The sequence below is a fragment of the Vigna unguiculata genome, chromosome 2 (assembly GCF_037176805.1).
Source record: "Vigna unguiculata cultivar grain cowpea cultivar isolate G323 ecotype 2 chromosome 2, ASM3717680v1, whole genome shotgun sequence".
NCBI lineage: Eukaryota > Viridiplantae > Streptophyta > Magnoliopsida > Fabales > Fabaceae > Vigna > Vigna unguiculata.
The window spans coordinates 8,226,446-8,240,101 of NC_140793.1; the positions used below are offsets into that span (position 1 = coordinate 8,226,446).

A 13,656-nucleotide genomic window follows, 5' to 3' on the forward strand; every position below is an offset into this window, starting at 1 on the left:
AACTTAAACAAATGAAAAAAATGTATATATATATATATATATATATATATATATATATATATATATATATATTGTGAGATGATATTGTCCTTATTAAAAAAAGTAAGAGTAACCTGGAATTGATGTTAAAAATTTTAAACAAAAATACATGTAGACGTCGTTATCAACGTAGACATTAAATTTATAATAAAATTTAAACATAATACAATTTTTTTTTATAATTTAGATTAAGAAAATTAATATTGTTATATTTATATATGAATAAGAAAGGAACACAAGGCAGGGAGCCCTATACAAACTACCCTTTATCATAACTATCAATAGTTCACATGCACAAGTCAATGGCATTGGCAATACCCACCCACTTCCAACCCTTATTCTTGATGTTATCATTATGGATCTAATTGTCCATTTAATTTACTCTCCATTACCCAATTAACCAAATCCCATGACATTTGTTAGATATATATATATATATATATATATATATATATATATATATATATATATATATATATATATCACATTAATTAGGGAAACACAACGTTTATTGTTTATTAGAGAAAATAGATATTGTTTGATATAGGTAGATATTGTTAATATTGTTTATTACAATATCTTCTATTTACCATATTTATGTTTGGTTGCCATATATACTTGTATTACTCTTTATTATAAATACATTCACCATATGTGTATTTTAGACACAAGGGAGATTAACCCTATACAGTTTTTCTCAATATTCAAAAACATTAAACTCAAATTCACTATAAATACTAACACCTTGCAGGTTTGGATATTGAGACCAACAATTGGCATCAGACGTCAGCCACATGGCCTCTACCATCTCTCTCCATCAACACTTGTATGTGTATCTACCATTTCTCCAATGATGATTCATGAGCAATTAGGATATCCTAGATTGACAAAATTGTAGAAGATGGCGCCAAGTGTAAGCTTAAATTGTAGGTCAGGTCAATTAGATAAATACATTCGTCACTCTTTTCTAATAGCATTAATAACAAGTTTTGTCTCCTTTTTTTCTTATACTGTAATACTTGGGATCCTGCTCATACTGTTACCTCTTTGGTTTTAAATGTGTTTCCTTTATTGATGATTATTTTTAATGTACTTAGATTTGGTTGATGAAAAATCAATCAAAGTTGTTTTCTATCTTCCACACATTTGACAATGAAATTGGAAAACAATTTGGTATATCCATGTGATTTTTGCACTTAAAATGCCTAGGAATACTTGTCCCACGAATCCTAACAGTTCATGACATCCAATGGTATTCTTTATAGTCATGTCCCTTATCATTTTATAAACCACTTAGACCCTTCTTCATAGTCATGTTCCTCATCATTTTTGGGAGCATGTTGTCCTAATAGCATGTTATCTCATTAATTGAATGTCATCATTTGTCTTAATGATCATGTAACTCATTTTGTGCTTCTTCCCCATTCTCCTCTATACGGTTTTTCCCCACATGTTTTTGGTTCAACATGTTTGAATATAACCTCACACCTAATCAAGATAAACTCTCTCCTTAGCCTTTCAAATGTGTCTTTTCGGGATATCATTGCTCTCAAAAAGGGTAACAAACAATGTTTTCGGTTTATCTTATCTAGTATGTTGTTTTTGCTATCTTTTTCATTAAGTTTGTCCATTTTTTACTTGTTCCTTCTAACCAGGACATATGCAGTCACTTCTCCTCCTTTCTCAATCTTCTTTCATCACCACCAAATGACTCTGCCAATCCTAGGGATGTTTCTCCAACAACTCTTCAAATATACCAATGTCATCTACAATTTAATGTTTGTCCATAATGGAATCAAGATAAATTGCATTCTTGATAAGAATTTGGAGGCCAGAAAAAATGTGTAATTTACAGAACATTAGAAAATGTTTTATGTTTGGATCACAAAAAAAGTAGATCTACAGTTTACTGTCTGTCCATAATGGAAGCAAGATAAAATAACAAGGTTTTTCTTATAATTAACTACCTTTCTAGGATCAGTGTTCAAAGCATTCATAACTTGCTCAATTCGAATTATCTGTGCAAGCAACCAGGTCACATGATTGGTCTTAAGTATATGATGATCACCCTCTGTAAGTCGTGAAACCAGCTTGTCCACAAAATCAACAAAATCAATGCACCCACTTTTAATAAGAAAATAGAATATATCAGAGAAGACCAACCAATCCTGCCAGCAATTTATCTCTGCAAGATATGTACAGAATCAGCTTTGGAATATGATAACAAAAGTCTCCCTAAAATCAATCATTTTCCTTTGGGATAAATGAATATTATATTCTTAAAGTTTAGAAGAGGAGAGAATATACATCATAGAGTGGAGAAGATCAGTACGTAAAAATACTCCTAATTAGAAAAAAGATAAAAGAAAATAGGCAAACAAAGTAGTGCATAGCTGTCCAATCTCTTGCAGTAAACATCAGCATAGAACCAGAGAGAGGCCATAAACTAATCTAAAGAACAAAATCTGAAAGGGAAAAGACAGTATGAAAATAAGGAACTCCTGTCCCAACCAAATGCTCCAACAAATCTGTACACTCATTTCCATATAATCATTTTTTATGTAACAACATATTTCATTAAAGGGAACAGCTGAAAATGGGAAGACAGGAAATCCTCCACAAACTAAAAAAATTAAACAAAACCAAAAAAAAAGGAGTCAAGAGGAAAGCTAAGAGGATGCAGTGGATTAATATTTTAAAACATTTTGAAAGACTTTTCTTTTTATAAAAACCAAGTTTTATGAGCCCATCAAGACTTTCAAAGATATGAATAAGTCTAATGGTATACAATTAAGACAATTTGGATATTTTAAGGAGGGTACTGCAATTCAGTCGTATTGAATTCAGATCGTTTACAAATAATAAAAGTTTGTTGGTATTGATTTATCAACTTGATGGGGAATGTTTCAAGAATCATAGACAATTAGGAGGTCAAAAATATCTCTGAATATATTTATTCTTTAGATATTTGCTAACCTGGTATTTGTTATTGCCCTTTTTAAGCATAGTCGTTTACCCATAAGATGGAGATTAGTGAATGTACAAAATACAACAATTAATGTGCATCAGCACTCTATGTACAACACAGCTAATGCACACAGTTATAAATAGCGAGATAAAAGATTATTGCCTGAATTTGTCATTTTCAATAGTTCAACAATTCTATCAATAGTTGCTTCACAGATCATCTCTGAAGAAAAAACAGCACCAGCCGTTGGCACTGGAGATGAAAGCCTATAGCAAGGCGCCAACACCAGCACACGTCTCCACCAATCAGGTGATGGTGTAGTACGAAGAGCATGCCTTATACAACGTACCGCTCTCTCCCAGTCCAAACTTCCCTTCTGAATAGAGGTTGCGATATCCTATAGACAGCATTAAGTGACAAAATTACCAATTCAGGACAAATTCTCATAGTGTGTAAAATAGCTTGGTTAGATGCAGTATGTTGCAAACAATATTTGCATACCTGTCAACTACATTCAAGTAACTAAAAGAAATAAATGCGCAGTTGTGAAAATACATTCCAATAAAACAGATATTAGACAGGAAACTAGAAGAATTTAAATGAGAAAAGTCATTGGACTTTCCATGAGAATTAATCATACAAACAAGAATAATGAAATAGTGAAAAGAAGGCAGGTAAACAAATCCCATCAATCATAAATAAAAAATGGATTGTAGAAATTAAACATTAGCAAATGTCCATACACAATAGATGAATCAAACCAATATAGCTATTTCATATTGTTGAAATGAAAGAGAGACATAGGCCGAATCCCTAATGTGTATTGAGCACATAGGGTTATGCATTTATAAATAGGAAAATATAAAGATATGGGCCGAAGCCCATTATATATGACACATATCAAGGAGGTGAAGTCATACATAAAAACAAAAATAATAAACATATAAGCATTTATATATTTAATTACAATATGATTGCCAGAGGATAGAACTCACAATAGATAAAGCCATAAAGCAAAGCATCACTATTACACATCAATTAAGTCTACACCTCCAATTGTTTGTTCACAATTTAAGAACTTGTGTGAAACCATCTAACTCTTTCATGCACGAGGATGTTCAAAACAAAATAGCAATCAAATAACCAGTTGTGAGATTCACAACTCTTTCCTCTTCTAAATAACAAAAATAAGAACCATATTTCATACTGAAGTTATGAACAACGCTACAGTTTGTGCATGGAAGTATAGAAAACTCATTGGTTCAAAGAGCCTATGCTAGTTGATGGATGTCACAAACCACCACTTATCAAAAGCCTTTTCAAATAAAATATATGATCTCAATGAATAATTTGAGCTTAAGAATACACAATCCTCATAATTTTTTACTTAAATCTGCTATCACTAATCAAATAGTAGTCACAAAACCGTTAAGTGAAATTCAAAAGTAGATTAAACTGAGGCATATCCTGAATCAACAACTTCACTCTAAATGGGAATTGTTGAACTACACAGAAGAGAAAGACACTGATCTGAAAACATGTATTTCTGGGACAGCACGGATACTTTATTTATAGTGAGAAAATGGAAGCAAAACAATAAATAGAGGAGATTTGATATACTTAATAATGCAGATATGACACGGGAATAAATAAAACCATTACTAATAATACATATATGGTATAGATATTCTTTATTATACAAGATATGCTCCTTATTTCAATAATTGTAAAAAGAACGTCTAGGAAAAAAAAAAATAAAGACACTACAACTCAATATAAGCAGCATAGCAAAATAAAGACAATGAAATGGGAAACTTTCATTCTATCACCAAATGGACTGCATACACGTCTAATAATTAAAATTAAATTCATCAGAATTATTATAAGCATTCCCAGGCCCTTATTTTTTGTATTCAACTCTTGATTGACTAAGTGGTTACTTCCTAACTACTGATGCCTCAAAATATTGCAGTTAAAATTTCAGTACAAGTAATGGAGTAGAAAACAATCATTATTATATCCATCTTTTCAACAACAGATAGAAAGTGTTTTTGTAAGTATCTATCTATGTTGTCTGAATTACAAGATATCATGAGTGAAGCAAGTTCTCAAAGAAATCTGTCACGTACTTAATAGCATATGCTTCTATGCTTAACTAGTCCTCTGACAATTTTCCTGAACATGATACTGATGATTATAATAGTACTTGGTATTTAAAAACATGCTCATACATCACTAAAAAACATCTTGAAATGGAAATGAGATCCATCACCTCTCCATGCAATGGTTCTCCAAGTACACTTGAATATGTAATTGGTGATAGTCGCATGTGGGTTGCAGCTTCACCTGAAACAGTAGGTGTCGTCTGACTCAGGATCCGATGAGTCCCAAATGTAGGGCAATGAAGATGCTGATCTAACATTTGCATGTGCATAGCCATCATATCTCGTCTCCTATGGATCTCCAAGATTAGAGTAAACAATGCTTCATCATCAGGAATATTCTCTATGAATTGCAAATCACTACGTAACAATTCATAAAAGGGTACCCGACATTTTCCCTCATCAACTAAAAGCCAAATCACATCCAAACAACTGTGTAGCCACGCAATCACAGCTTTGTCAGGTCTCCATGATTTTATAACATCAGATTCATTGATTCCCTGTTGCCTCTGGTCCCAATTCACCAACCAATTTAGCATATGGTTGAAGATTTCCGCATAAGTCAGTGGTTTTAAACTGAACTCAAGACCAATTAAAATAATCTTGCAACATAGCTGACGAAGGCTACTATTACTGATATCATTATTTCTAACAGATGAACCACCTCTTAGTTTAGATTGTTGACCAGCAGAGGAAATATCAGATGATTTGACAGGAGACATAGCTGCACATGATAATGGTTCAATAGTTGACTGAGCAGGGGAGCCAATAGCATGAACAGATGTCAAAGGAGATGCAGGATTTGAAGACTGAAAATTAGAAGAATTAGCAATCGTGCTTGGAGGTGGCAGCATTCCCGTCTGTGATAAGCTCGATGAGGAAACAGTTGGCACTGCTTGACTCGGCTGACCAACGGGCAACTCTGCAGAAGAAACCGAAGAAAGAAGGGACTGGAGAAGCGAGTCCCAGTTAATGCATCCAATACCACACAAGCTCCGTAAAACAAAAAGAAGAAAGTCTGCCCTTGGGCCATGGCCACTACACTGCACTACAAGCGATATAAGAATTGCTTCTGTAACAGAGCGTAATTGATCTTGGTCCTGCAAAGAAACCACGTCATCAACAAATAAACAACATCAACCAAGTTTTTACCACATAGTGAAGTCGACTACACAAATCAATCAACGCCACAAATTTTGTAGTAGATCACGCTTATGGACAAACTATTAGTCACTCAATCCTTCTAAAATAAAATAAAATGTCATATTCCCCTTTAAATTAAAACAAACCAAAGCCAACACAACAAAAATTGCACCGTATAATTTCAAACTCACAGGAAACTGGCTCTGGAGTTGCTCAAAATCTAGAATGAATTGCTCATTTGGTGGAGGAAGCTCCCGATTAAGTGCGTGTACACGTTTCTGGGTCTTGTTCCTGAAAGTAATCATTCCAACTTTGAAAAATTTAAGAAGGCGAAAAACACAAAACAAAAGCATAACACACAACCCTACTCATCATTATGCCTATTCTTGGAAGCCAAAATAAGAAAAAATAACTAAATAAGTTTTTTCCATAAGAAAATTTTAGTTAAAATTCATCTTCTAAAAAAATTAATGTGATAAATTTCTATAAATTAACTTGTTAATAAGTTAACTTTAACTTATAGACAAGTTTAATTCAACTTTTCTTCGTCGAAGAACTTTATCAAATCATACCCCAAATATTGTAAAATATATGTTTGTTTGAAGCAATTTATCCAATCAGACCCTAAATATTGTAAAAATCAAGAGAAAAAATTCTCACATTTCCTATTCACCAACCTTGGGAAATAAATAAAAACGATGAAATGGAAAAGAATCATTCAGAACTAAGTACAATAAGTAATTCAGAAAACAAAGCGCTCCAGAAACTATAATAGTTATGACAATTATTATTATGCAGATGAAGAATAAAACCATTCGAACATTTCAATATCGAAAAAAACATATAACCACGTTTGCATAAACCATTGAGTGAAAGCAGTTCTTCACGTCAAAAAATCATCTGTGCAAACGTGATAAACTCTCAAAGTTCCAGCAGCAAATTTAGAAAAACGTCATAATCAGTGCGAGAGAACTTACGGTGGTTCACGAAGTGACTCTTCGGGTTTGTTGCGGCTATTTCGCTGTGAAAATGAAAGGAGAAGCATCAAGAAAGAAAAGAAGAAGTAGTAGTAGTAGTAGAAGAAGAAGAAGAAGAAGAAGAAGAAAACGAAGAAGAGTAGAAGAGAAAATACGCCGAGTCCTAAGTAGAGGTTAAAGAGATCGAGAATGGGGCCACGAGCAGGGTGGAACTGGAGAGAACGTGAAGGTGTTGTCGATGTAGCTGGTCGCTGATTCTGTGATTGATCCATTCTTCGCCTCTCATTCAATTGGAGTGTGCAATCAAGATTCTTTATATATATTTCTGGTTCAAGGTAATGAAACTACGATGTGCTAAAGTTGAACTGGTACTCGGAATTGCGCCACTGAGGGAAAACAATTTGGGTTATTCAATGTGATTGGGATGGATCCTAAAACGGGTCGGGTTGGGTTTTTTTATTTCTTTTTTATTTTTTAGTCTACGAGTATGGAAAAAAAAAAGTGGAAAGATGAGAATGTGAAAAAAAAAAAAGTAGGTACTTTTTAAAGTATGCTGGGAAAATGTGAAATATGTGTAGTTATGTATGTCTGGGATAATGATTGAAATTTATACAACGTTTTTAAAAAAAATATATAATTATTAATCTAAAAATTTGAAGCATTATATAGTTATAGATATATAATATGTAGATAATGAGAGAGTTTTGATTTTGATTAGTTGTTTTTTGTTTTATAAAATTTAAAATCGTTTGAGTCCTTATATAATATATGAATTTTGGTTTTAATTTGTGTAAATAATTTTCTTTGATTTTCATCATTTTGAATTTCGAAATTACTAATTTTGTTCTTAATATCCCTTTTAGGGCATTATATACTTATATACTAATATACTAATTATTACAATTTGAAGTAATTATATACTAATATACATAGTGAATCAATAGATTTCACATAATGTTAGAAAACGAAAGTATAATTTTTAATTTTAATAGTCTGAAAATAAAGTAAATGGTTTACTTTTATTTATAGTTTTCCTAAATACATTCAATCAAATTATCAATCAAATTGGATTATAGAAATGGGTAAAAATTCATTTAGAAATATTATTTAGAAATATTGGTAAAATCAATAAAATATGATGCACCTTAGAATTAAAAAAAGTTGAATCACTTTTTTTTATCATAGTTTTTATTAAGAAGTGTCAAATTGGTTCTCTAATTTTTTTTTTCCATCTGTTTGTTTTTTTAATGATTCAATTTTGTTTGCCATCAATTTTGACCTTGACCAAACGGTGTTAGTCAATGTCACATGTCGATTTAAAGTTTTTTTATTTTTTTGATTTTTTTATTTTTTTAACTTTGTTTTTACACATGTCACTCTACATTTGTGGTACGTGACAAAATAATTCAATTTGATCCCTATATTTGTTTTTAGTTTCAATTTAGTCCCAATTTTTGTAAAAATTGAAGTAATGTTGTCCCTCCTTATATTGAGACTCAATTTACTTTTTGTATAATATTCTTACTAAAATTGACATTTTTATTAAATATTTGTAGAAATATTTTTAAACAATTTTTTTTGTTTTTAGTTTTATTATTAATCAAAGTTAAACCCCAAACATAATTTCAATAGTTAATCATTTTGCCATCATATATAAAGGCATCAAGTGTACCATATACTACAAATTTACTAAAGATTAAAAATCAAATAACTTGTCACACATAAGTTTATGAATGAAACTTAAAGTTCAAAACAAAACCAAATTTTAAAGTTTCGTGTAGAACTTAAAGTTCATTTCAAAATATTTCTAGAAATATTTAATAAAAATGTTAATTTTAGTAAGAATATCACCATAAAATTTATACAAAAAGTAAATTGAGTCTCAATTTAAGGAGGCACAATATTGTTCTACTTTTACAAAAATTAGGACTAAATTAAAACTAAAAACAAATATAGGGACCAAGTTAAATCATATTGACACGTAGCACAATTGTGAAGTGACATGTGTAAAGAAACTAAAGAAAATTCAAAAAAAGTCAAAAAAAATTAAAAAAACCACAAATTAACATGTGGCGTTGACTTTAACACCATATGGTCAAACTAAAGACAAGAACCAAATTGAATCATTTTTTGAAAAAATCAAGACCAAATTGTGACAAAAAATAATTAGATGACTAATTTGACACTTATTGACAAAAACAAGGACCAAAAAGTAATTTAACCTAAAAAAATCAATAAAGTAAACCATATAAATATAAAGAAATGAAAAAATTATTTGGTATAAGGGAAATGATATTTTGACACCATTATTTGATTCACTTTTGACACCACATGTGCTTTCATTTTAAAACAATTTTGATTTTTTTTCAATTGTGGACAGTGGGCAATTTGGAATCGAAAAACCAAAAGGGGTGTCATTCCATTTGAACCCAAAAAAAAAAAAAAACTAGCTCTCCTCCCTTGCGAAACCATAGCCCCAATTCTCTAATTTCTCTTCCTATCACCATCATCATCTACCTCCGTACACACAGACGACGACGACGGCAACGACTTTATCGCTAGTTCCTAACAAACAAATAAACTAATTTCACCGAAGTTTCGTCATTGGTGTCATCCTTTGTTTATACTTTTGAGGCCCCAATTGCGGGTATTAGTTCATCTTTACGCATTTCATATTTGTAGTTTAGTTTTATTTGTGCTCTTTCCTCCCCATTTGACCACACATTTCATATTTATTTTGTTCTGCAGAAGGGCGCATCATTGAAGCCTTTGATGATGATACATTTGTTTTGTATGAATGAAGCAAACCGTCCATTTTTTATTCTTTTTTTTTGTGTTTGTTGTTTCGACGATTGGATTAGAAGAATGACATAAAAAAATGATGGAAAACCTATCAAACATATATGGTAATCCATGTGCAAATAAGTGGGGAGCTAGAAAGAACTTTTTGTACAGTCTACCAAAACTTGGAAAATTAAACTTTTATGTTATACACGAAGTTACATGTATTTGTTATGGATCATAGTAATCAGATTTAATGGGTTATCATCCCAAACTAATTAACTAGCTTGAGTGATCTCCAAAAGAAATGACATAAAACTTGTCAAACATATCTGGTGATTCATGTGCAAATACATGGGGAGCTATGAATGACTTTTTGTACAAGTCTACCCGAACTTGGAAAATTAAACTTTTATGTACACATGAAGTTACATGTACTTGTTATGAACCATAATAATTAGATTTAATTGGCTATCAACCCAAAGTATTTAATTATCTTGACTGGTCTCCAGAAGAAATGACACAAAACATGTCAAACATATATGAGGACCCAATTAATTATATGAGGATAAAAAATGACACGAAATAATTATGTTCAAAGGACAAAAAGTGGCCTTAACCCCTTTGTCACCACGAGAGGTTAGTGAGGACCAAGTCAAACGAGAGCAAGAGAGAAAGGAAGGAAGAGAGAAAACAAGAGTGGAAGAGAAAAATTCTGAAAAAGGAAAGAAAAAGAGTGGTAAAAGTGAAAAAAAAAAAGAGTGGTAAAAGTCTTTTCTTGAAAGAAAAAGAGGTAAACAAAGTGGAAGTAACAAAGCAACATTTATATTTGCTTATGCCTAACAATATTTGTTTGTCGTCAACACAAGTTTATTTGTCTTTAGGTATGGAGCAACTTCTTAAGGAATATGAGGATGTCTTTCTTAAAGACATTCCATATGGTTTACCTATGCTAGGAGGAATTGAGCAAAACACGGATCTCATTCCGGGTTCAAAGAGACCAAAGAGATACAAAGGCAAGTGGAACAACTTATGGAGACATGATGGGTTCGAGAAAGCTTTAGTCTGTGTGATATGTCAAACATTATTGTTCCTAAGAAAGATGGATCATGAAGGATGTGCGTGACTGTTGAGCTATTAACAACATTACCATTAGGTATAGACATCTTATTCCTAGACTTAAATACTTGCTTGATGAAATGCATGGTGCTTGTTATTTTTCAAAGATAGATTTGAAAAGCAGTTACCACCAAATTCAAATGCGAAAAGGAGATGAATGGAAAATTGCTTTCAAAACTAAATTTGGTTTGTTTGAATGGATGGTTATGCCCTTTGGCCTAATTAATGCACATAGTACTTTTATCATATTGATGAACCACGTGTTGCAAAATTTCTATAGTAAATTCGTAGTTGTATACTTTAATGATATATTGATTTATAGCAAAACACTTGATGCACACATGTGTCATGTAAGAGAAGATTTGGAAGTACTTTGAAAGGAAAAATAATATGTTAACAAGGAAAAATGTAATTTTATACATTTTTTAAATTAGATTTTTATTTTATTTATGTATATTTAAAATATGGGAAATCAAAATTTTATATGTGGATCACACTCGTATCCGCACGTCTGAACCGAAAACATCACAAATTCCCTATCCCAAAATTGCAATCCACTAAACCCTAAATCCTCTTATGTCTTCTTTCTTTATGATTGATTGATCCAAGGTAAGTCTAACTTCTAATGTGAATGATGTTTGTCCTTTCTCCTTTCGTTATTTTTTTATAGTTTTAATTCTTTTATTGGATTTTGTTTGAGCAGAACGTACAATGGTTTACTTGTGGCATATGATCATCTTTCGATTCATTCATTTGTTGGATTTTCTTTCAGAGAACGAAAAGTGGTGCCACTGCTGCACTAGTGGATGTGTTTAGGGGTTCCTTAGAGATTAAGATTGACGCCACTGAATTGCGTGTTGGAAAGTTCGTTAGTGTTATAAGGTATGTAATGTTTCGTTCAAGTAACTCTCACCTTTTCAAGACTATAAACTCTCAGTTTGCTTACTAGATTTGGGTCAATCATCTCATGTAACTCACCATTTAGTTCATAATTCAACGCCCATAAGTGATGAATGGGGATAGATTATCCTTGGCTTAAGAGTTATATTTCTAAATAAAACTACTTTCTCCATGAACTAGTTGTAACTATTATTATTATTTATTCATATCACATTAATCTCCACCTCTCTCCAGTTCACTATATCTTGGAAACAACTAGTTACTAATAGCCACTTGATGTTGGACTTTGAAGTTGAGCGTCATATTTCATTTTTATGCAAATGTCATTGTCAATTCAACTTCTACATTCTAATTCATTTTATAAGACTTTTCACCACTTTCTTCAACCTTCTTTCAGCGAAAATCTCAATTTCTTAACTTTTTTCACCATGTTATAGCCTCACTATTGCAAGATATTCATGGAAAGTGGCTAATATTTATCAGAACATCTCATTCATTTTTTTTAATAAGATTTCTCTTTGTATATGACAGACAAACCTGAGAATTTTTTTAAGTTAAGTTTTGATAGAATAAATGTCATATGAGTACTTTAATTTCTTAATTGCTTGAAATTTAAAAAAAACTTATACGTGATGTGTGAGTCTTTTATATGAATATTTATGTTGTAACATCCTGGTTGGATATTACTAATTTAAATAAAATACAATAGAAATAAATACAAACTCACATTTATTATAACTTATCTTCCCAAAACATGGGAAATTTAAATTTTTATTACATCGCCAAACACTCAAAATCCACAAAAATATAAATATTGAATACAAATTTCAAGTCTGATAACATAAGTTTTTACAAAGTCTTTAAAATTCAAAAAGCGATAAAACTTTGTAAAAAGATTTCCCACGCTAGCCTTGCTCCGGCTCTATCCCTCACCACCACCACCTGCAACATCATTTGCTCCCATGTAACAAATTACATGATCATCACCAAACACAAGCAGATAGGATGAGTTAACATATATATATATATATATATATATATATATATATATATATATATATATATATATATATATATATATATATATATATATATATATATATATATATATATATATATATATATATATATATAAAATTCAAATATACGCACACACACATCAAAGGAACATTATCCTTTGATTCCATACCACATGGTCACCACCATGTTATCCATGTTCTACGTCTTTAGATGAATAACTTAAGATGTCCTTTGCTGTCACACCTACAAGCCACAGCTTGTAGAACACGTGCGGGAAACCTACTATGGACTACACTCCATAACTCCAGGTGGAGTTTCCAATACGAACCATAGTTCGTAATGTCCCAAGACTACCAAACTTGTCAACCAACATTGAAGAGGGCAATCTTTTTGGATCCATCCCTATGAGCCACAACTCGCACACTCACACTGGAAACACTCGCCAATCCGAGCCACAACTCATGGAATGCTCGTGTTCATCCGCCATCCCAAGCCACAACTCAAGAGATGTCATTTCGAGTCACAACTCAAGGAATTCCATGTGTTT

The 13,656-nt window shown here is 31.6% G+C and overlaps 1 protein-coding gene across 2 annotated transcripts; it reads right to left on the minus strand.

Annotated features, from left to right (window-relative positions):
- Positions 1–638: 638 nt before the first annotated feature.
- LOC114173557 (mediator of RNA polymerase II transcription subunit 23-like) lies at positions 639–7,686 on the minus strand. Of its 2 annotated transcripts, XM_028058035.2 has the most exons (7): positions 7,445–7,686; positions 7,290–7,333; positions 6,504–6,603; positions 5,280–6,269; positions 3,170–3,404; positions 2,007–2,224; positions 639–917 (listed from the first exon to the last, which is right to left on the minus strand). In XM_028058035.2, exons 1-7 carry the CDS (start codon positions 7,559–7,561, stop codon positions 876–878), a joined length of 1,746 nt encoding a protein of 581 aa, XP_027913836.1. In that variant the 5' UTR covers positions 7,562–7,686; the 3' UTR covers positions 639–875. The 2 variants fall into 2 exon arrangements, with proteins under 2 accessions (XP_027913836.1, XP_027913835.1); XM_028058034.2 differs by lacking the exon at positions 639–917 and having other exon boundaries at positions 1,819–2,224.
- Positions 7,687–13,656: the final 5,970 nt, after the last annotated feature.